This window comes from Aphelocoma coerulescens, chromosome 11, assembly GCF_041296385.1.
Source record: "Aphelocoma coerulescens isolate FSJ_1873_10779 chromosome 11, UR_Acoe_1.0, whole genome shotgun sequence".
Lineage (NCBI taxonomy): Eukaryota > Metazoa > Chordata > Aves > Passeriformes > Corvidae > Aphelocoma > Aphelocoma coerulescens.
In genome coordinates, this window is record NC_091025.1 from 16,704,066 (window position 1) to 16,728,443 (window position 24,378).

Sequence of the window (24,378 nt, forward strand, 5' to 3'; positions counted from 1 at the left end):
GCTTAACACTCTGTAAAAGTCTGTCATTAATTTAACAATCTGAGTATGGATTTAGGGTCCAGACTTTTCACTTTTTGTTGGTGGATCATGGATCGTGTCCCTGTCACGGTGTCTCAGAAGCTTGTTCCATTTACCCAGTGCTTCAGTAACATGGGTGCAGTTGTGTAAGTGCCCTTCTCAGGGGGACAGAAAGAGGCAAAATGCCCCTCAGCCTTGTGGCTGCTGCTGTCCCCTCTGCAGCTACCTCCCAGAAAAGGAGCTGTAGGTCAGAGTGGAGAGGGAAGGAACTCCCTTAATTACCATGATTTACTGCCATTGGCTTGGCTGTTTGCTCCTGATGCTTCCCGAGGGTAAAAATATCTTTCACCTCAGCAACACTTTCTGCAATTCAGCCCCTTTCTCCTTTCCAGATATGCTGCTTGTCATTTTTTTCTACCTAATTTCACATCTTAATTTGTTCATTTTGATTATATTTTCCAGAGTGTTGACTTTTTGACCCTAACTTGAGAGGGACTCAGTAAGCCATCTCTCAAAAAGTCAGTCAGTGATATCGAATATCTGCAGTTCCAGGTCAGGCTGTACTATCCTGCTGGCTATAATTCTTGGAAGTAGTTTTGCTTATGACTGTAGTAAGGTTATAGTCTCACATATTTTTCAGACTACCAACTTAACCCATCCCAAGAGGTGAGTCTACTTCATTACACATCCCCTAAAGAAACAATAATTTATTTAAACTGCTTACATGATGCAGGATTGCTTTGAACAGCCCCGTGATGGTATTGGTTGAATACCCTTGGTTTGGAGGAAGGAGGAATTCATAAGATGAATGTTGGCAAACTTAACAGGACTTTATTCTTCCTGGGATTCCTTGGCACATGTGAGAAAATGATACGTTTACCGCATTTTCAAGGCTTAACCCTGTTCTTAAAACCTGTTCTAAGCAGCTGGCACTTTTCCTGCTGTCTTGGCAGGATTTTGTCTCTGCTGGTGCACAGGGACTGCCACCTCCTCATGGGTTTCTCCGTGGGGACATTTGAAATGTTTCTGAAGTCGTTGCTGCCGTGAACTCGATGTTATGAAATGCTGTGCCCACACATGGGTGTTGTGCTGTGGGTCACTCAATGACCAGGCTCTGAGCAGACCTGTGGCTCCTGGCCTGGGTGGCTTGCTCTGGCAAGCGTGTGCTCCAGGCAGGAATGGAGGGATGGTAGCAAACATGAAGGTGGTTTCTATACTTTGTGAGGGCACTGCCATGATCTGCTTAAAAAACCTGAGGGAAAGGCCTCCCTCATCTCCCTTCAGTCTGGGGTGGAGTCTGAGCAGAGTTATGGGAGTTACGGGGAGGCCTTGCTTCATTCTAGCAGACATTGGTGTTTAAAAATTGACATTTGCCCAATTCCAGAGGCTAGTCTGGACCAAAAGGCAGCTTCTGGCTGTTGTCAGGCATCTGTAAGCTGTGTGAACAGCTTTGTGTTCTCTGGATCTCTGTCATACCTTCCTTTGGCTTCCAAGCTGCCCGTGGTTCCGTGTGGGAAGCGGGCTGGCAGACAGAACCCGCAGGTGGGACACTGAGTGGGCAGGCTCTGCTCCAGCAAGGGAAAGCTTTGGTGGCAGAGCTGGGTCTTCTGTGTTTCCTTTGTGCTGGCAAAGCACCAGGCACTTAGCAGAGCATCAGGCCAGGAAATACGAGTCTGATGAAAATGAACTGTAGGTAAGGTAATTTCATGAGTTTTCCCTGCAAAGTGAATTAGAAAAGACTCCAATATGCTGTAACATAAGATAGTCTCAACAACACTGTGATGTGCATACTAGATTTCTAGGAATCTTTGGCCTCAGATGATTTTAAATAACCAGCAGCCGTAGTTCATAGGTCATCTGTCTCCTTATTCTTTGCTTTTCAAGGAATTTCTTAGTTTACATTTTTATGTGTTTTAAGTAGAACTAAAAACTGTACTTCATCTCTGTACTTTACGTTCTGTAACTCTTTTTGGGGTGTGTTTGGATCAATGATTCGGGTTTTTTTAGGAGCTGGACATTTGGGAAATAACAGAAGTCTTGGACTGATGTCCACTGAAGTCTGTGGAAAGCTTTATGCCAATTTCAGTTGGCCTTTTGTCAAGTCTCTTAAAATTTTTCATGAATATTTGGAACTATAAATGGGTGTGAAATGACATTTAACTCTTCCTTTTTAGTGATTTTTCATCTTGAGCACACTCACACCCACATAATGGGGTAGATTTCAGTTATTTCTTTAGCCATTGTTTTAGTTAAGACACAGTGGGTTTTTAACACCTTATTTTATGTATATGCTCCTAGCACTGACTAAGGCATTCTGGATATAAGTAGTATTCCTTAGGAAATATGTGCATACTTTTTAGTACTTCATTTAGTTGAGATACTCTTGTTCTTGTGCAAACTGTAATTTAACTTTACATCAGTCAGTATTAAGTAATGTTTAGCAGAGACACTGCAGTTCAATTATTCATCTGTTTTAATTCTCAGTTTCATTTTGTTAGGCTTCTTACCTCGTTATTTGCATCTAGTTTCTGAAACCCTTCTAACTTTAATATGCATAAAGCTGTTGCCTTCAGTTTCATTAGCATGTAATGAAAGTGTCTTGTGTGCAAACAGAGAACCCACGGCCACAAGGCCCTTCTAGTCTGGACTGAGGATTTGTCTGCTCTCTCAGCACTCAGCTTCGCTAAATTATGGGAGAGAAATAGAAGTTCTGCAAATCCTTCACTCACTGTCACTGCTCTGTTTTTTATGGAGGGTCTGTTTTTTCTGGAGATGCTGAAACCCCAAACTGAATTAGATTTACAGGCTGGTAAGCTGCCAAAGGCTTTGCTCTGAGTCTGAGAACACAGGGGAGCAAATGGGAGCAGCCTCTGCTGTTCCAGTAAGAGGCCAGTGAGACCTGTTAGGAACAGATATGTTAGTGTGTGACTCTCAAAAGTCTTCCATGTGGGTTGAAAATCAGTGGAAGATCTACTTGATATTGTATAGTTAAGATGATCTTTTTCAGGGGTTTAAAAAAATTCTTCTTACTTTTAAATTTATAGTCTATGTTCAATTAAAAAAAATCTTGAAGCCGATACCATGTAATCATTGCCCTTATCCAAATCTCATTTTGAGATTCTTCTTCCTTTTGGAACACACCAAGAAAACAGAACAAGTGCCCTACCTTGGTGATTACACCCAGATACTGAGGGATTTCACAGAGGTGTATTGGGTCTGAACATTCCTTTAGCCCAGAGCTAAGCAAATGTTCCATAACAAATAACAAGAGGGGGAGGAATGCTGCCTTTTTATCTCTTCTCAATTTTTCTGCAAACAAGCTGCAATTTGCTCCAAATTATTGATTCAAAATTATTTGCTAACCACACGGGTCAACCTATGTCTTTCCATTTTCTTTCCAATGGCATGGAGTATCCCTTCCAGAAGGATAGCAAATATGTGTTGTGAGGGAAGAAGAAAACAGCAAATTCCTACTGAGCAATCTCTTGGGTGTTCCTTCCCACCATATTCTCACAATTATTGCTATTATTAGTGATAGCCACAGTGGGATACAGAAGGAATAGACAGGAGTCCCTGGCCTTTTTCCTGCTGTGTTGTCTAGACTTACAAGAATGTTAGATTTTTGTCATCCTTCTTCCTCTCATGGTGTTATAATTGCAGAGAATCCGAAATAAAAATGGGATTTTGACCTATCTGACCCTCTCCACATTGTGTCTAAAACCCATCAAGGTTAATGGAAAGTCATCCTTGATTCAGGGAAAATCACATGTAATACGTAAAGCTATGCTGAAAGTAGGAAACCCAGTGCATAAATTTCCATGACAGTTTTGACAGTGTTTGTTCTGAAGTATTTGAGCTGGATGAATACATCGAATCTAACTCAGTTATGGAGGTGTTTCATCTATTTGTAGAAAAAATTCCCAGGACACCCAGGAGTACACAGTAGCCAAAATCTGGCCTTCAAGAAACTGGAAGTCCTTCATGCTGCAAAGCTAGAAAAGATGATTCTGTGCCAGTCTCCTGCCTCTGTGCTGTGGCATTTCTCAGCTGGCATGTTTGCCAGCCAGCACAGTGGAGCCAGAGGCCACTCTGCTTTACCCAATGCTACAATTTAAGAACCTGCAGGAAAAGTACCTGGCAGTTGTTGTCCCATTGCCTCCTTTGCAGCGCTCCAGAGGACTGCAGCTCTGTCTGAAGCCAGGTCAGCATTCTCTGCATTGCTTTGGAATTCCCAAAGCGATGATTTCAATATGAATCCTTGAAACCATCCCATACCTGGAAGAAATGGAAAACGGTGTGTGATTGAATGAGTGTCCAGACTGCTCTGTGGCACTTCCCCTTTCTTCTTGACAACTTCATAAAACTGGATGTTACCTTCTTTTTGATATCTTTCATTCACACAGCATTTTTCAACTTGGAGGATGAGTCTGATGTAAGACCCAAAGGAAAAAGGTCTTATTGGAGATTTAGGGTCTTTTCTGTTAGAAAAAATGTGACTACATTTGTAAGGCACTCAGTCAGCTATAGCCCCTGTAAAGGTGCAGTAAAATACATGCAGGGCCCAGAATTCAGTGACTTCTTCCCCCCCACTATGAATTTTCAATCCACCCTTATAAGGTTAAATATAGAAATGATGTTTGGGGCTGAGACTTCATGTACATCAGGGACAGCTTCTTACAGGAAAATATGGAACCCCCTTTTTTTCCATATGGTCTGAATCATTTACAAAATGAATCCTACAGGAATAATTTCAGATGTGGAAACCTTTAAAAGGGGGAAATAAGAACCAGATTCACTACATTTCTGTTTTCCAGCTGAAAAAGAAAAAAATGCTTAGCAGTGCCCAATTATCAGTGCATTCTAGATAAAGATTGCCTCTCAGAACCACTTGTAAATTTTGTGATGACATACATCATAAGGATTAAAATATTAGTCATCTTCCCTACAGGAAAGTACTTTGTCATGATCAGATGTGATCTGACATTTGAAACCTGCCAACTTATTGCAGTGAGCAGGCGAGTTAAATTCCTGTCAATTATTTAAGACCTGTCTTTTATTGATGGAGGCAATTTTAACCTTCTTTTAGAATGTTAAGTAGATACAGGCTGAGATACGTAATTATGAATTCATGTTAAAGAGAGGAGAATGGGCAAATTGTTGATCAGACTGTCATTTGTTTGGTTTTTTTTTATTGTTATTATTCAGAGGGCAATTAGACCCTCTCAGTTCATAATGTGGAGGAATCTCTTCTGTTGCCAAAATTGAGATCACAGTGTTATTTTATGGGCGCTGTTATTGGGCCCCTGTGAAAGGTGCTTATATTGGGGAGTACTGCAAAGCTGCCTTTGGTTTGGATCAGCAGAAGAGAATTTCCATGAAAAGAGCACAGTGGATGACTGTAGACTATGGAGGACCTGCAGATCTTTGATAAATCTTTCCAGCTGGAATAGACTTAAAATCAATTTAAGCATTAGTTTAGTAAACAGTTAAAGCTGTGAAGATTCATATGTAACTTTCAATTTTCACTTGCTTTTCACTTTGTGTTGAGTTTTCCTTGGGGGAAACAGTTCTTAAAGCGCAGAAAATTCCACAGATCCTTAAAAAAATACAATGCTTACATCAGGCATTCAAGCTGCTCTCTTTGTGACACCCATGGCATTCTGGCCCTGGGAGGTTGTGCTAAAGAAGAACATCCATTTCAGAAGGGAAGGGGTGATACATGTGTCATGTCTGCATTTTCAAAGCCTTTTTTGAGGAAGGAGGTGGAATCATGGTCTTGGAGGACTGGAGATGTGGGGCAAGATGGTTTGCAATTGACATTTGTTTGTCTGCACATATTTTTCTGAAGCCTAAGAGATATGTAGTCCTCGTGGGATGTCAGTTTTGGCAGGAGGGTGTTGGCACATGGTAGAGCCTCGCTGATCCAAACCAAAAATCTGTATCTAGTATTACGTATATAATGTAATAGAATTACCTGATGAAACTTTTTCTTGGTTTTTGACTTGGTAAAAAGGGGTGTTTATTACAACATGTTTTACAAAACCAAGAAATGAAATAAAATCATAACTGATTAATGAGCTGCATGGAAATACTTCCTCAGTGCCACCCACATTTCCCTGGCCCTGATCCTGGAAACACTTCATCACATGTGCAGTTTTATGCACAGATACTATGTGAAAACTACAGTGTAGTTTTCCCGTACTTCTGTCTTTCAGGGATCCAAGAAGGAAAACAATCAGATATTTGCCTTTAGTGATTTCTCTTGTAGGAAGGTATAAATTTTACATTGTGTTTAAATTATGATTAAAGTGTGGGGAGTTGATTACTGAATGATGGTGCTTAAATGTTCAGATGCTTCAGCTTTGTGCTGCTGACCTGTCATGTCATTGTCTACTTAGAGTGACCTTAAGTCTGGGATTCCTGTTTGCTAATACCTTGTTCTGAAAAAGCTGCGGGCCTTAATTCAAATATTTTCTTTTATAATGTGTGCACTTATGAGAAGTTGTATTTTCCAAAAGCATTTCCTTTTTATGTATATCCTGTACACAAACAAAGCTGTACTGTGAAGAATGGGTTAATATTGCATATGAAACTATCCGTGCTACTGTGTGAAGGTGCTGTGCTGCCTGTCCCACAACATTCCTGTTTGAGTTTTTCCAAGTGTGAAACCTGGTCATGTCCAAAGTGAAACGATGCGTATGTAAATGGGAAGAATATCCAGATTGTAACTTGAATAATAATAACTTGATCTATAACTTGATCTATAAGTCAAGTCATAATAACTCGAGTAGCTAACCAGTGTGGAGGTGCACCCTGCAGTCAGTTTGGGCTTTGCAGGAAGGTTGCTTGGGGAGCTGGCACGTTCCATCTGTGAGCCATGACAGCCTCCTCTCTAATTTGTGGTGCCGTTTCTTTTTTTAGTCAGGTTTGATAAGGACACGGCAGATCGAGTTCCTGATCTCTCCATTACCTCAGCAGCTGGCACAGGAGCACAACTTCACGTCCCCCGCCGGCCACCACCCGCACGTGCTGTACAAGCGGACTGCCGAGGGGAAGGTGCACCGGTACCCAGTAGAGCCCCATCCCAAATCCTCCCCTTTTGGCCATGACAGAATGCACACTTCCCACAAGTTTCACGCACAAGCGAGCGGTTACCACCACGGAAGGTTTCAAAAGCAGCATTTTTGTGGACGTCGCAAGAAATGTATGTAAGGAAACTTTCTCTCCTTTCTTGAGGTAGTGGCTGTTTCAGGCTGTGTGGTGGTCCCGAGGTGGGCTTCACATCTCTTCACATCCCTTTGGGATGGAGACGTAATAACTCTAAATTATATATTCCTAACGTGAAACATACATGAGGAGCTTGAGTTTTCCTCCAAGTTCACAGAATCATCTCTTTTATTAAGCCATCAGAATCACTGTTTAGTTTTCTTGTACTTTGCCTAGATTAAAAGATCCCAATGGTGATTTTTTTTTTTTTTTTTACATTGACATAGTTTTCAGTAAGCAGTTCTGCACAGTGATGGATGCCAAGTTCCTGAACTTCTCTCTGTTAGATTGGGGATAAAAAATTAATTAGGCTTGAAGATGGAGAATAAAAGCTTCAAAATCATTAATTTCTGAGAGGATGGAGAGAAAGTCTTTCAGAACTCACCATTTGATAATGAAATTTTCAGCAACTGAGATCTTCAAAAAGAACCACCCATGTAAATTGTTTAAATAAGATTTTGGAGCCATGTCTTAAAAAATATATTGAAATATATTACCTGCCAAGATCCATTCTGAATCCTTCATTAGGTCCTTGAATTGCAGAACATTTTAGAGCTCCCTTGGACCCTATATCTGTACCTTTAGCATTCAGTTGAGTCTTTTTGAAAGCTGATCAGCTTCTGAGCTGAGTTTCTTAATGAGGGTCTCCAGGACTGCAAACAGTGCCTCAGTCCACTTACATTCTTCCAACTTCCTACTGAAGTTCTGAGAAAATGAGCAGCTTCCTTTTCCAAAGGTGTGTAAGGAAGAAAGAGAAAATAAATAGAAGGGAAGGAATGAGAAAGGAATTAGTGGGAAAGGTGGCTGGCTGAGACTGTGGCCTGAAAACAAATGGCTTGTTAAAAATTCAAAAATCCTTCCCCCAGGTTTAAAAGCCAACCCTCAAATTCCAGATACAATAGCCTGAGATTCAACCTGTAAACATTTGCCTTCTAGTGCAGCCCAAAACTGCCTCATTACATCCTCCTTTTCCCTCCTGTCTGGTTTTCCTGCTGCAGAGCAGGGGTGATGGTGCTCGGTTGTCTCCTCTGTTCTACACTGGCCCATTTTGTCCACTGTGAGTTTGTGCCTTATTTACTGTTCCTGCTGTGACTGCTTGTACAAATTCAGAATTATTCATGTCCTCTTGAGCTTTTATACAGTGCTTATCCCTATAATGGAGAGCATTTTGAACACTGTATTTGCATGACCTCCTGGGATGTGAGAAGATATTGTTGTTATTCCTGTCTTATAAATGGGACTCACAGACACAGGAGAGGTCAGAAGTAACCACTGCTTCTGGGGACCAAATTGAGAAACGGAATTTTTCTTTAAAATTTTTCTTGCTTTTGTAATTCTACATGTAAATCCATTTATTCAATAATGTCACTTACAACTCTGAGCTCTTAGTTGCATATTCAAGCTGAAGTTTATGCAAAATGAACATGCAATTAGCATCCAACTGTGATGAGTTTAGCTATAGTGATCTACCCACCACTGTTTAGGAACTCGATGTCAGACACACTCTTAGGATCCTATTCAGCAAGATGGCATTTAAGTACCTTATCCACAAAACTTTCTTTTCACATCCTGTGGTCTTTCACTTCATGCAGCTCATACCTGTATCCTTCTGAGAGAAAGGAAGGAGTTCTAAAAAATGACAGCTTATTTCCAGACCCAGCCTTGGTTAATTTATAGAACAAATTGATCTTGTATTCACTGAATGAAATAGAAATAAAATCACTTGTAACTGTTTAATTGAGTAGAGGAAAATACAGGATGCAGAAGAAATTACTCCAGTAAAGGGAACACTTTTTCTATGAGTACTTGGTACTTTTTTCTTCTTGCCCTTTTTTTTTTTTTTTTTAATTTTTACATTATTTTCCTGGTTTTATTCTAAGATCTGGAGTCACACCCGTTTGAAATTTGCAGCGAAATCCAGTCTGGTCACCTGGAATAGAAAGTTTCAGCTCGAATGAACAAAGGGATGGAGAATTCAGGCTGACAAAAGGCGGTGCTCTGCTATTAACCCTGCCTAGTCAAGGTTAATTTATCCTAACCTAAAGAATGAAATTAAACTTGCTGAGCAGTAAGAGGGAAGAGCACATTGCCACTTTGTCATAAGAACAGCTTGTCCCACTCACCATCTTTTAAAATTTCACGTGCAAGTAGTTTGTAGGCACTAGAAAAGCCAGTTAATCATCTTCCAAACTCTTTGTCACAATCTAAATGCTTTTAGATCATGAGAACTAACTGGACTATAGTTAGTAAAACATGCATGAAACTGCTGCTAAGGTTTTATGACTAGCAGTGAAGTAAATTCAAGAGCAAAACTCCTCTGCTCATGGATATATGTGTGCGCTGAAGTTGTATTGCCTTCGAAATAGTACCTGGGCACTGATGAGCCTTGAACTGAGCACTTCCCTCTTGGGCGAGGCCTGGCCTTGTGTCTCAGTGTGCCTCCAGAAAAGAAAAGTTCTTTGAGCTTGTAAAGGATGGTTGTGTATAATGAGTGGTACATTTGAAAATCACCATAACATGGTCCTTTATATGTTAAATGCTCTTCAGAGTGCTGAGTTCCTGAAAGCAGACCACTGTTGTGCATTCTGTGGTGTTCTTGATTTCCCAGTTTGGCATGGAAGCAAGTAAGGGTCTGTTTTAGCTCTTTGGAATAACTTTCTGATGAGGCACAGGCAGGATCACTACCTGAGGCTCCCTCACTTGTGTTGTTACATCCTGTGTCAAAAAAATCCCATTGCTATCCAAAGAGTTTGTTAGAGTGACCTTTGAGTTAATTCTTGATGCAAAGGCAGTGTAGGCTTATGCAGAAGAAGCTGTGGATAGCAGGAGCACTGTAAGGATGTGGGAGATGGATTTCTTTTCCCTTTCTCTGGTTCCCTGAAGAACTGGAGTAGAGATCATTCTCCAGCTGTGCCACTGCCTGTGCTTCACCAGCAGAGAGAGAAAATGCACCCTGGAATTGGGATATGCATTGTTGTCAAGCCCTCCTTGGTGTTGCCTAACTTTTCCCTATACTCAATAAATACATTCCCTTGGCATCCATCACAGCAGGAATAATCTCAGTGGCAGTTTGGCATGGAAGGCTGATGTCAGTCCCAGGATCAGGCTGGCAGGAATTTACGTGTGGTGGGTATCTGATTTCTGTACTGACCATGGACATCTGTTGTGGAAAGGACTTTTTTGCCAGCTGCTACGTAAGTAGCACATGCCAAACACCTCAGGAAGTTATCAAAAGGACAGGAAAAATGCAGATACTCTGTTAAAAATTCTGTTGTATTTTTTTGCACAGATGCTACCATTTTGTTAGATTAGTTCCTTATTTTAAACTGCTTATTGTGTACGAATGTGGTTCTCCCATTTCCTTCTCTCCCTGTAGCCGTCCTTCCCTCAGGAATGAATCAGGTATTTTTTAATAAATATAGGAGAACTTAGCCAGAAGTATTAAATCACATGCTATAAAAATAATCTAAGGCTTTAAACCTGTGATACTTCATTTTCTGATGAAACTGTTCATGGGTGATCTGAACTCTTTCCAAAACAGTTTTATTTCCTTTTAGATGCACCCAAGCCACCCACAGAAGAGACCTACATTCGCTCAGATGAGTATGGGACTTCTGTGAGGTTCAAAAGATCATCTGCTAAAATTCAGAAAAATGGAAGTCTAAATGTTGAAACCCTTGTTGTGGCAGATAAAAAAATGTTGGAGAAACATGGCAAGGAAAATGTAACAACATACATCTTAACAGTCATGAACATGGTAAGGTGTGGTGTCACTGAAGTGTCTTTTCTCTGGGGAATATTGTGTCAGAGTAGGATCTTTCATTGGACAAAAAGTGATACTAAAAATAGTAGAGGCACCCTATGCAAGCCTTTCTTCAACCCTCATCTAATGTATTACTTAGGTCAAAAAGCCTTTAAATGTACATCTTTAGATTATCACAGCTCTGGCAACAGTACTGTAGAGTAAAAAAAAAAAAAAAAGGAGAATATTTAAAGCGTTAAATTTTAAAATACTTCCTGTGTAGTACAAAAAAGGCAGGTACTCTGAAATTGAAGCTTTCATTTAGTATCATGAAGCTTAGTCTGTTTCATCTCGTGTCTCCTAGAAACAAACATTTATTTGAGAAAGCACAAATTTATTCCCATAAAATTGATATAATTTGACCAGATGCAGGTTTTCCTGTGTTGTCTTGCTCTTTACTTTTGTATTGAAAAACTTGAGCTTGAACTTTGGCCTTAATTACACTTGATCCAGGAGACCAAGCACAGATCAAAGGCCACTGAAGTCAATAGAAGATTTTCAAGTTTTTGACTAAGTGTAGTTTGGGACATAATTCCTCTGGTTTGAGCTCTTTTGGATTACTCCTCCAAGGTGTATAACTCCATTAGTTAGTGCTGAAAATGAAGTCCAAGGCAGTAATTCAGGACATATGTTTAATCTATTAAAAAGGGATTATGCATGTAGGTGATATTTCCTCTCCAATAATCTTTGCAGGTCTCTAGTCTGTTTAAAGATGGAACGATTGGAAGTGATATAAACATTATTGTTGTGAGCCTGCTTCTTTTGGAACAAGAGCCTGTAAGTTGTGTCAGAATTTTTGTCTGAGCTCCTTCATTTGCTGCTGTTCATTGGGAGCATTGGGTGTCCCGTGTTATGTACAGGGAGGTTTCTTAAGACAGAGAGTATGAGAAGATTAAAACTGCCAAAATCTCCAAAATGACACTTTCTGCTTTTCACTGCTTCTTGGGTTTTGATTCTAAATTCTTCATTTCATGTAAATATTCTTTAGAAACATTGAAATGCTTCCAGTAAGATAAAACTGAACATTTTCCAGCGTTTCCTTGAGGAGAAATGTCTGGAATAAGGAATCTACTTAATAAGTATTTAACTAAATAGAAAAATTTTGAACTGAGCTTTCTGGGGTGTGATGATCAGAAGTGGTAAGGAGAAGTCCCAAACTAAAGAAAGCATGTAACAAAAGGTGGGAGTGGAACCAATTCTTGTGCCAGGGGTGCTGAGACAAGACAAAACCTCTTTTGCTGAAAAGAAATCCATAATGGGTTGATCTACTTGAATAATACTTTTCCTCCCCAGAAAGCACAATACATTTTAATCACAATATTGAATATGGCTTGGTGTTCAGCATTCTCAGGAATCAAATATATTTGTACACTGTAATTCCAGCCACCAACTTTGGAAATATCTGTGTGTCTGGGGAGAGGCCCAGTTTTTATTTTACAGTTGTAAGAGATTCACTCATCAGCTGACTCAACCACCACAGACAGTCAACATGGGAATACATAAACTGATGTAGAACAAATATGAAATATTAATTCCCTTTCCCCTCTGCAGTTCTTACTTTTTCAATCTCCTTTCTCACATCCTGATGGAAGCACCTTGTCTGTGTGTCTGTGCACTCCCTGCAGAGTGGGTTGTTAATCAACCACCACGCTGACCAGTCCCTGAACAGCTTCTGTCAGTGGCAGTCAGCCCTGGTTGGGAAGAACGGGAAGCGCCATGACCATGCCATCCTTCTGACGGGCTTTGACATCTGCTCTTGGAAGAACGAGCCCTGTGATACTTTAGGTATGACACCAAAACACAGGCTGAGAAACTTGGGGGTGTCCACAGCAGGAGCAGAATTGGTTTCAAATAAAAGAGTTCATTTTTGCACGTGCTCTTATTCTTCTTGAAGAGGACAGTACAGTAGTATTTTTGAACTGTCGCCTCTTCAAGGAATATTTTTGATTTTGAGAATATTTCTGAGCCACTCTTATTTTTTTTTTCTTTTTGTGACTGCTTGCTTTTTTGAATGGGATTCCTCCCTGATTTGAGAGCAGGAAAGGCATGGGGGGGTGGGTTGTGGGGGAGAATAATCTTTACAAATAAAGTGTAGTTGGAGAGGTTAGCTTTGATTTATACTTTTTATAAAGGAGTCCCTTTATTGTCAAATAAAAGTCTGCTGTAATTCCTCCATGATAAACCTGATGAAGCAGACAAGTGTCTCCGTGTGCCAAAATAAACTGGCTTATTAGGAGCAGTGCAGATGATACGTGTATTTGGAATTCTGTAGAGGAACAAGCTATTTTACTGCTTCCTTCCTTCAGGATTTGCACCTATCAGTGGCATGTGCAGCAAGTACCGCAGTTGCACCATTAATGAAGATACAGGCCTTGGACTGGCTTTTACAATTGCTCATGAATCTGGACACAAGTAAGTTTCTTCTTCTATAAACAAATACGTAAGTGAATGGAAACATAGCCTATTTAATATAAATCAGTTAAATATAGATCATTTGGATTGGCTCATTCTAAATATAAATCATTTGGAAGCCCAGAGAGTGGTGGTGAGCAGGGTTGCATCCAGCTGAATACTGGTCACCAGTGGTGTTCTGCAGGGCTCAGAAGTGACAAGTCCTCTTTCATACCTTTGAGCTTCTCACACTGCTCCCACATTCTGGTAGGAAAATTACTGCTGGTATCCATATGGTTGCTTCAAAAAGAGAGGGATCACTGCAGGTTTCTGCAGCTTCAATGGAGAGGGGATCTCTCTGAGTCTCTTGGAGGTCTCCTTTTCCCAGAAGACGCAGAGTTTCATAGGAAACATTCAGCCTGTCCTTTGTTCTCTCTACGTGTTTAGTGTGTGATTTGGGTAAAACCCACCTTTGTGCTGGTTTCTGCCTTTCTGTATTTATATCTGTTGGATTTCCATTTGATTTCTATTGTAGAAAGACTGTAATTTTCTTAGAACCTGGTGTCTCTCATACAAAATCAGGAATAATCTTTTGTGGAGCTTCAGCTATTCTTCAATTTGTTGAATTCAAGCTAAAGATGATGATCAGGTTTTTTTCTGCTGGTTTTTTTCCCCAATCATTTTGAATTACTTTTCCACAACTTTGTGCATAGTTTTGATTTCCAATTTTAGCACAGTTCAAGCTGGAGTCGGTCTCACCACTGGCAGTAGAGAAGCACAGTTTCTCTGTGTGGTACAAACCTGATATCACGGGTTAGTTCAAAGGTCTTGATTTTTCAGCAATATTAATGCACAGAAGACCTCTGGAAAGCAGTGGTACTGTATTCTGCTGATTGGTCAAGGCATGAAGCCTTCCCATTCTGCCTGAGTGCATCAGGACTATTTAGTTTTCATTGTACAAATATGCTCTGCAGTACACACTATGACCTAATGTCTACACGAGTGACCCTTTCACAGGTTTCTGTGCATCTGAAGGGAAGCAAGGAATTAAAGAGTAATCCAGCTGCCAGTGAGGCCCGTGGGAATTGTGCCAAAGCATTCAAAGGACCAGATATGTAATATGAATATTGTTTGATCCTCCTGTCACACTAATGCAATTTCACTGACCTCAGGATATTTTTAATGCCCTTCGATCAGTATTAGTAGAGAATCAGGCCCATAGATGATTATTCAAGAATTATCCCATTTATCTTCTTTATGTTCTCCTCCCTTTTAATTTTCTTATTTGATTTGGGAGAGTCTTCTTGGAATTTAAAAAAAATTTTTCTTTATTTTTTCCTTTTTCACCACTGCCTTTGATTCTCATATTATTCAACCTTTCTTTGGTATACTTCCATGCTCCTAATAAAATGCTTCTTATCTCCTGGGGAAAGCCTGTGCCAGACACAAAATGTCTTTATGATCATTTGTCATGTTCATGGTCCTGAGACTACCTAATACATGATGTAAGACAACAGGACTTGGTTTCTGTGATACAGAGACTCCTGGAAGAAAAAAACCTATGACAGCCTTGGGGGTGCTGAGGTCCACTGTGAATGTATTAACCAAAGGTTTCATAGGAGGGGAATATCACACTCTGTGATCCACTGAAAGCTTCAGTGGTTAGACATTTTAGTGTTTTGTTAGGCATTTTAGTGATTTTCTAAAGTTTGTATTTTCACCTGAAAGCTTAACAGTTCCTCTGGGTGTCCAGACCCCGCTGTGTCAGTGGAATATAAACTGGGGATTCTCTGGCTGCAGTGCAGGGGAATAAAGTATTTTATGAAGGGTTCTAAAATACTGGCTCAATTGGTACTTTTTTTGTCCATTTATAGAAAGAGCCATATATTTTAAGAAGTTTGGAGCTTCAGCTGGTGGCAACACATGCAGTAACTCTGATGAGCCTGTAATGATTTATAGCAGTAGAGGCTTGAGTCCAGTATATGAGATATTCCCTGCACATGCACAGATTACATTTATAAAGTCACCAATGTACTACAATATTGAAGTAACAGATGATGAAATTTCTATCCCAAACACATTGAAATTCACAGATGTCCCATACAGTGAGTAAATACAGAACAGTGAAAGGAAAACCTCTAAAAATTAGCTTTATTATATCAATAAAATCCCCATAATTTGTAATTATAATGTGATTTTTTAATTATTGCCTATTATTCTTTATATCATCCTAACACCTCTCCTAGTGAAAGCTGGGCCTCCTGATTCTCAGACTGAGCAAAACACCCCATAAGAGGCAGTATTCCCAGTAAGAGGCACTCTTCCCATTGAACATTTACAGTCTAGACAAAATGACACTGTATAACAAAGGTGAGGAAACCAATGTGATTTGCCTGAGATAATATAGCAAGTTAGTGGCCAAAATTAGAAAGAATAATAATATTTTTATATTCATACTTTTGTATTCTCTTCATTCACACCCATTTCCTTTGCTGCAAGTGGAGCTCTGTAGCTCTTCCTGCCTATTAGGAAGGCAGTTATGGTATGTAAGGTATATTCCTGTGGTTGCTATTTCCATGGATTCTGATCTCCACACCACTCATGTTAACAGGCATTATCCCTGGGCAAAGACAGGATCACACTGCTTGCTGGTTTTAAGCTGACAGGTTCGCAGGAAAGTACAAGTGTGGCTGAACATAAAATCCATGATGTCCATCCACCTCACCATGAAAATGTTCTCCTTCGAGAATGAGAAATGGGTGAACTGGGAAACTGGGCCCAGTCTGCAGCTCCAGTGCCTCTGTGCAGTGTCCTGGCACTGGCTCCCAGTGCAGACCTCCTGTCCACCCCCAGTGTGGCTCTTCCTTGGAACCTGACTATCCTTTCCCATCAGACAAGTGTGTGATGACAAAAATTTGCTGTTAATTGGAACTTGTTTCATACCAATACTAATTTGTGTGGTGCATATGTTTTCATGCCTTTGGAATGAAAGGGATGAATTCCACGTTCCCTGTGGAGTTCAAGCGTGGAGCTGTTACCAGGAAAGTGTTTCTTTTCCCCCAGATTTTGTCTTGCTTCTGTTTAATCTAGATTTTCACTCTCCCACCTGTTTCTCTTTTCAGCTTTGGTATGATTCACGATGGAGAAGGAAATGCTTGTAGAAAAGCTGAGGGAAATATTATGTCTCCCACACTCACTGGAAACAATGGAGTGTTTTCTTGGTCTGTGTGCAGCAGGCAGTATCTCAACAAATTTCTCAGGTAGGTCAGATGTAAATCTGGGCCCATGCCAGGGAATGCAGCTTTAGTAACTGGGCTTGAATTCCTGAACAGCATAAAAATTACTAAAGTGCGAAATTCTCCTCCTTTAAAATGTGCTCAAACCCTTGCAGTGTGTGAGCCCACACACTCAGGCTGCTGGAGTGCTGAGCTGGTGTGGCCTGGAAGGGCTTTTGTCCTGCCTTGTTTCAAAAGCATGAGTTTCACCCTCCAGGACTACCCTGCAGTAATGACTGGCATATCATTCTTTCCCAGGCGTTCCCGTCAGCAGCTGGGTTTGTTAGAGAATTAGTAGGAAGTGTACACAAAAGAGGGCAGACACAGTGGTACCAAAGTCATTACAAAATGTAAATTAACATCAGTGGCCTTTCTCACTGGAGTTTCTCTCTTGATCTAGCTCATGTCATGAGTTAAGGACATTTTACACTTTTCACATCCTGTTTCTGGGAGAAAGGGAAAAGGGAAAGATGTCAGTTATTTTTCCAGCATGTTATCATAACTCAGTGATGCCTTTAGAGCAACCATTTTTCAATCACTGTTTAATTCATCATTACATTAATATTTCCCTTTTTTTTTTTTGTCAATGCAGATACTAAAAAATAGTAGGAGGTGCTCTGACCAAGACCAACACAGGCATTTTAGGTGTTAATTCCTTAGAGTGAGAATCAGGCAGTTAATGTGGATCTGATCCTTGAATTCCTGGTCGATATCTTTGAGTAGCAGCCAGAAAATATAATGGAGTTCTGGGGATTTTTTAATGCAATATATTTTGTGTACAGAAGCAAGTTGTAAGCTAAAAAGTCACATGAGCTTCCCAACCTGCAAGATGGTCCCAGAGAGTGGCACTTGGAAGATAAATCTAGCATAAAGTGACCTTCTGTATTCACAGATTCTCAGGCAGAGACAAAGGGGCAAAGGTGGAGTTGGGAGCTGTGCTCTGGACACAGCCAGCCCAAAGCACGTACCCTGCAACAGCCTCTGGGCAGCTCCACACCGGGCAGGTGCTGGAATGGGACACTGTGCCTGCTGCTGATTCCTGATTCGGGGAATCCACTTAAGGGAAAAAAGCAGATGAGGTCCCCTTGCTCTGGGTTACCCAGGAATACAGGGAGGAGAATACTTTGACATCATTCTTTCTTGTTGTCACAACAGTCCCAAAGCCTGGAAATTCCTGCTTCCTTAAAACTTTGCAGATCAGGGTACCAACAAGATGTCAACAACTTTTGGTTCTTGCACAGAGATATTTTTGTTTCAGAGCATACCTCTAGAACTAGTTAAAGGTACTGTATACCATACTATGTATTTGTGCTGGTCTGTAGCAAATTAAAATATTTTGATGTAAAGATCATAGTCATGATTAATTTACCTTCTCGTTATAGTACAGCTCAAGCTGCCTGCCTGATTGATGAACCTAAGCAAACAGGACAGTATAAATACCCTGACAAACTGCCAGGGCAGATCTATGATGCTGATACCCAGTGCAAATGGCAATTTGGAATGAAAGCAAAACTATGCAACCTCAGCTTTGTAAAGGTACCTATTGATGCACTTTTGAGAAGTTAAAATGACATGAAAGAACTGCAGTGCACTGAATAAGTGCAAGTAATAGGGGGTTCTTCAGAGGCCTGGGTTCTTTCTCTCCCTTATCTTGCTTGGCAATTTGCTTTGAAGGTACTGGCCTCTTTTGAGGAATATCCCAGTCCCAGGGGAGTTTCAGAAGGAAATGTGTTCCTTCCAGGAGTCATAAGGAGGGCACTTGAATCCACATGAGCCATGAGCCCTTGCCTGCTATGCTAAGGGAAATTAGCAGGCAGTAGAGTTTTGATCAAAGCTTGTGTGGGGTAAGAAGGACTCAGTTTCTTGTGTTTTACTTTTATGACAGCAAAAAGCCTGGGGGAGATCTATAGGGTTATTTTAGAGCAATGAAATGTAACTTACACTCTTGACTTCATGATGAATGATTAATTTAGATTAACCTATTGTTTTAATGACTGTTACACTCCTTACTGGTCTCTTCAGAGAAGGCATTTTTAAAAATAATCTGGAGTGCTCATTCTGAAAACACGTATGGTAATTTCTTTTACTCCTGTTATTATCCTGGAGTATTTTGATTTATTGTCTACTAACCACATTATTCAAGTGATAGCAGCTGTGTTCCTTCCACAGCTAATAGACAAGGAAGGGGGAGTGAACAGCACTGTGCACAGACTGCCTTTCCAGATATCTTCTGTGGTTTAGAAAAATCTTGCCTCTTCACAGTATTATAGTCCCTGCAGACATGATGAAATTTTAGCCATGAACTTTTTAACACTGTTTGTGTTCTATTATAATCTCACACTCAATGTAGTTTTAAGAAATGTATAGTGAAACGGTGCATAAACAAGAAGGCAATATACAGGGTATGGCTGTGCTAGGAAACTTAAACCCAGGCTTTTCTAAATTCAGAAAATAGTTTATTTATATGTGTTTTAAGGTAGAAAAAGCATGTATCGTTTATTACTCTTTCTAAACAGCAGGAAATTATGGAAATTATGAGTACTGTAGTGAGTACTGTTTCCTTTTCAGGATATCTGCAAATCTCTGTGGTGTCACAAAGTGGGTCATAGGTGTGAGACAAAGTTCATGCCCGCAGCAGAAGGAACAGCTTGTGGTATTAGTATGGTAAGTTGTTTTCTAAATAAAACATTGTCATCCTGAGTTTAGACTGTGTTTGGTCAAATACAAGCTCCCATCAAAACCAGTTTTATCCAGATCCCTCCAGATTTGCTGTCCTGGACTTTGAGATTGCATTGTAAGTGATTCCACTGTGATGCATATTCAGGCTGTGCCCTCCCAGTGGTACCTGTTGGATGGCAGGGCCCGATGCCTCTCCCAACGAGCTGTGGGAGGAGGTATCTCTGGCAAATCTAAATTAGTAAGAAAATACATGAATTATAACAGGAGTTAGATCAGTGCTTCAAATTCCACTCTGATATGAGCATACCTTCAGCCATAATATTTGCTATACAGACTAAGGCCATATTTTCATCAGAGATCACCGCTAAAAGAGCTTATTTGTTTGAGTCAAACTTTCTCATTTACTCTTAATTGTTTGTATTTACCCTCACTGGTTTGAGTTTATTTAAGTTGAACCTTCTAATTTACTCACATCTGTAGTTACACAAAATATTTTCTTTTTCTATGTTTCTTCCAGCAGAACATTGTTTTGATTTTCAAGTTACTGACAAATGTTTTATTTTGCTTTTTCTCTCTGTGCAGTATTTCCTGATTGAATCATAAAAGGGAAACATGTTAGCAGAATTCTAGCAGGCTGTTTGCAAATTACATGGGAAGTATTGAGGCTCTGCAGCACAGGGCCATAAAGTAACACGGATTTTTGGGGGAAGAGTAAGCCAAAAAAGCACTCTTCAAGAGAACAGTTTGAAAATTTGTTACCCCAGGGATCTTCAACTCAGAACTCGGACAAATATTAAAACATTACTTATCTATGCCATTGTATGGATCGAGTCCATTGTACTCCAGAGTCCTTGTCCTGCTGTGAGCTGTTCATTGAGTTCAGTGGGTGACCTTACATTTATTAGGATCAAACACTGGAGCTTTTAAATGTGTTTTTTTTTTTTTTCTTTTTTGCATCTCCTAGGTGCTGTAACTCTGTTTTGTGGCATTGTTTTGCAGTGGTGTCGCAGAGGACAGTGTGTCCGGTACGGTGACCACGGGCCCAAGCCTGTCAATGGCCAGTGGTCTGCCTGGTCCGAGTGGTCAGAGTGCACTCGCACCTGTGGAGGGGGGGTCACCTATCAAGAAAGACACTGCAATAATCCAAAGTAAGACATATTGGAAAGGTATTGTTTTTATACTATTTATGTTACTGGCACATAAAATGAGCACAGTCCATTTCTGCAGGGAAATAATGTGTGTGGAAACATTTGTAAGATTTTCTTCCATGTCCAGTACGAGCGGTCAGTGGGTGGAAGACAGAGCTATGTCCTGACCCCAGAAAGCAGTGGCTGTCTGCAGACTGCTGGAGTACCAGAACATCTTCAGCCCAGCTTGCTACTTTTATTTTGGGATGCTACAGTTTATCAAATACCTGCAGAAGTAAGGAAGCATCATACAGACATTTTTACACTTAACAGCCCTAAGAGCAGGAGGAAAAGATCTTAAAAGCTATTAAGACTTTTACTGAGATCCTATTTATCCAGGATGACAAGGACAGATGTTTTTGTATGTCTGTCACGTTCTTTGCATTCTTTTATATTTCATGAGTCAAAGTGAAGTTGCTGAACTCTAGAATTGTGTGCTAACTCATGAAACATTTTTGGTATTTGCTTCTAATTAATACCTTATCTCTGTAAATACTATTCATTATAGTAAGTTTTTCAAAGTAGAGTTGAAGTGTTACCTGACCAGCATCTTTCCCAAGTACTCAACTCACTGCAACTTAAGAGGAAAAAAGGATTTCCCTGTTTTATTTCATACACAAATTCAGCAGGCATAGACACGTATTCCTCATTGCACATAATAAAAGCAGCATTTAAACTACAGTAATAAAAAACAGAGAAAATATGACACAGTTTATATGAGGCTGTAAAGAAGCCTCTCATCTACTATACAGTGCTGCAGTAATAATATCCACGCTTCATATACTATGTTATAGGAGAATGTGAGTTAGTTAAAATAGCCTTTATTACCCTCAGTCAAGCCAATTTTTGCAGATCCATAGCAGAGCATTTTCTCAACCTTTTCTGTTGTTTCTCAGTTCATTTTCGTAAGTAAAATTACTTGGATAGTTTCCTTTGTTAAACTGTTTAGAAAAAGAATGCAGGGTCTCAGAGGCCATTATATACTTTGGTCTTTCTACTTTGGTCCTTGTTTTCCTCGCTAAATTTGTATTGGGTGCACATTGTTTGTATTTATGCATAAACTCCCCCTTGCTCTCCCTGTGTGACAGGAGAATGTCCAGTAGTGGAAATGGTTCAGTTTGGTTCACTGATGTGATTTTGGTGTAATTGAAAAAGATTTCTTCAAGTAGAAGCTCTTTAACATGAAGTGTGTCAGCTGCTGTAGCATTTAGAACTTTCCTTCAGATGATCTGCCTGTTCTAATAAAATATGATTTGATGTAACCAAGTCGTACTTGATACCAGAGCTGGATCATGTTTACACTAGATTTAATTCCATTGTATTAGTGGTAATCCAGTTAGTGCAAAGAAAAGATGGTATAATTCTCTCTCAGAGTTACAGTGATTGAATGGCAGGAGTATAAATAAGCCACACAACAGCGCACACATGGCCAGGTAGCTGTATTTGCCATCACAGCATCTTGTATGAATGTGGAATCATGAGAAAAATAATATCATCCATTTTCAATGTTACACCACACAGAATGATTTCAAAACTAGTCCCTGTTCAGGGTTCACCTCTATAAATACACAGAGACTCACAATAATGATTCCTTTCTTTCTGAATTCCTGAAACACATTTCAGATGTTTATCTGTTTTGGTACATATATGTATGTCATTTTACATGTTTATTTCACTTTCCTAATCTAGATTTGTGTAGGAGCTAACGTTTGTTTTGTTCAGAAGCTTGATAGATGATTTTGGATAGCAAAATTTTGAAAATTACGAAGAATGATATTTCTAAGAGATTAGAACAAGGGGTATGTATATATGAAGAACTGACTGGACTCTAAAAAGAAGTCAAAGTAATTGACTTCTTATGAACATCGAGGGAAATGTGTCAATGTCTGGTGATTTTAAAGGTGACCCACTTTACCAGAAACTTAAGGACAAGTGAAGAACACAGAATCAGGCAGCTGTGTGTGCAAATCTTGTTAACCTGTGTGTGTTTGTGAAATCCTCCTCTTGCAAATAATATCCAACCAATTCAATTCCCTTCCTCTTGCCAATTTTCAGGCAGCCCTTGTGACCACACCCGGACAGCTCTGGGTATGGCTTTGGAATTACTGCTGGAGTTGTGCATAAATTCACACTGACAAATGCCCATGGGGATCACCTGTAGCCCACAGAGCTGGGCAGATTTGCTGAAATCATTATGTTCCTGTAAATTGTCACAGTGTAATTTCATGGATCTGGTTTTCATATGCCACAGCACTTTACAGTTGAGGTACTTTTCCAAGATAGAAATTGATTGCATAATTTAATAGTTTAGCTGGGAAAGAACCTGAAGAATGCCTGAGAGATTTAAATTAATACCTAAATCGTATCTGTGGGACTGCATCCTACACTTCACAATAGTGCATTGTTCAGCAAGAGCAGAATGGAGTTTTAGGCATGTATGCAGTCAAAACACTGAATCAAAACTTTTTGAACACACTTTTCTTAATCTTGTGTGCAACATCTGTAACAGTGATTATAGAAAATGCGAGATGTAAACTGATGCAAATTAATGATGCCATTTAAAATACTTCTTAAAAACAAAGACTCTGAAAGACCTTGTAGACCTTTCAGATTTGTGCAGAATAAAATAGCTTTGTGATACTATCATAATATGGCTACAAGATGAGCAGGAGTGGTCTTACATGAAATGAAATGATTACAAAAAGGCGAAAATAGGAGTACAGAATTTCAGAGACTTAATTAATTTGGTATTGCATAAAATACTTCCCTTGATCAGATGAAATCCAGGATTTCTCATTCTCTCTGTTGTGTTGCAGTATATAATGGTTTAGGAAATCTACCCTTAAAAGGGTACTGCAGAATTAATTTAAGCTACTCTTGTAGCATTTTGATATTTTAGTCTTAAATTAAGTGAAGTATTTGCCTTTTTTTGCACTTAGACACCTTTTCCAAATTCATCTTTGGTGACTTTTTTTTTTTGCTGGCCTTTCTCACCAAATTTCTTCATTTTCCAGTTATCCTCAGCCAGACTTCATGCAGGCCAACCTATTTATGTCAGTGCTGGGGGGCATCACAGAGGAATGAAAGCTTTAGGCTGTATCTGTTTTGGGGGCACTGTGCCACTACAGAAATATCAGAATACCCTTTGTGCAAGGCATTCCAGTCTAAGTGTGGATACACCAACAGCTTCTGGAGCCAGTCAACCCAAAGTCTACTGGTGCTACAAACATCCTCAAGAAAAGTGTGATTTTCTCAGTGTGGATAATAGTATTTTCACAGAAACTTGCTTTTGTAGATCTCCATCTCCATCTCGTTTCCTGTGAATTACTTAACTCCTACTGACATCTTGTTGGTAAAAATGAAGGTGGAGAAGTTTCCATCGCTCTCAAGCCAACAGTTTCAGTAATGGGAATGTACTGTAATATTAAAATGCTGTAATGGAGCTGGGAAACAGAATGCCTCTTTCAGAGCTCCTTTAGTTTGGAGGAATTTTATCCCATCCTCAACTGCAAGAGTGCGGCTGGAAATCACGATCTAGCCATAAATAATTCTATTATATTGCTTATTTGGTGGCATTTTCTTGGAAGGAGGTTGCTTCTTTTCCTTATACTAAAGCAGATTTGTTCTCTGGGGTTGAAGGAGGTCAAAAATCCTCCATGTGCTGAAGCTGTAAGGAAAGTCTGTAGGGAATTGAGTCAGCACCCAGCAGTTTGGCTGCATTAACTCAAAGCTCTCACCAATTGCACAAAGTCAATATAAA

General features: G+C 39.9%; 1 protein-coding gene across 3 annotated transcripts in view; it reads left to right on the forward strand.

Annotated features, from left to right (window-relative positions):
• Positions 1–24,378, forward strand: part of ADAMTS18 (ADAM metallopeptidase with thrombospondin type 1 motif 18) — a 75,433-nt gene that overhangs the window by 21,058 nt on the left and 29,997 nt on the right. For 2 of the 3 annotated variants that reach the window (XM_069026588.1, XM_069026589.1), the window contains exons 4-12: positions 6,940–7,222; positions 10,842–11,041; positions 11,780–11,863; positions 12,712–12,871; positions 13,393–13,498; positions 16,600–16,737; positions 18,135–18,288; positions 19,321–19,416; positions 20,431–20,579. In XM_069026588.1, the coding sequence (XP_068882689.1) occupies positions 6,940–7,222; positions 10,842–11,041; positions 11,780–11,863; positions 12,712–12,871; positions 13,393–13,498; positions 16,600–16,737; positions 18,135–18,288; positions 19,321–19,416; positions 20,431–20,579 (1,370 nt within the window). Of the gene's footprint in view, positions 1–6,939; positions 7,227–10,841; positions 11,042–11,779; positions 11,864–12,711; positions 12,872–13,392; positions 13,499–16,599; positions 16,738–18,134; positions 18,289–19,320; positions 19,417–20,430; positions 20,580–24,378 lie in introns of those variants that run through there. The other variant, XM_069026590.1, reaches the window with a different exon arrangement.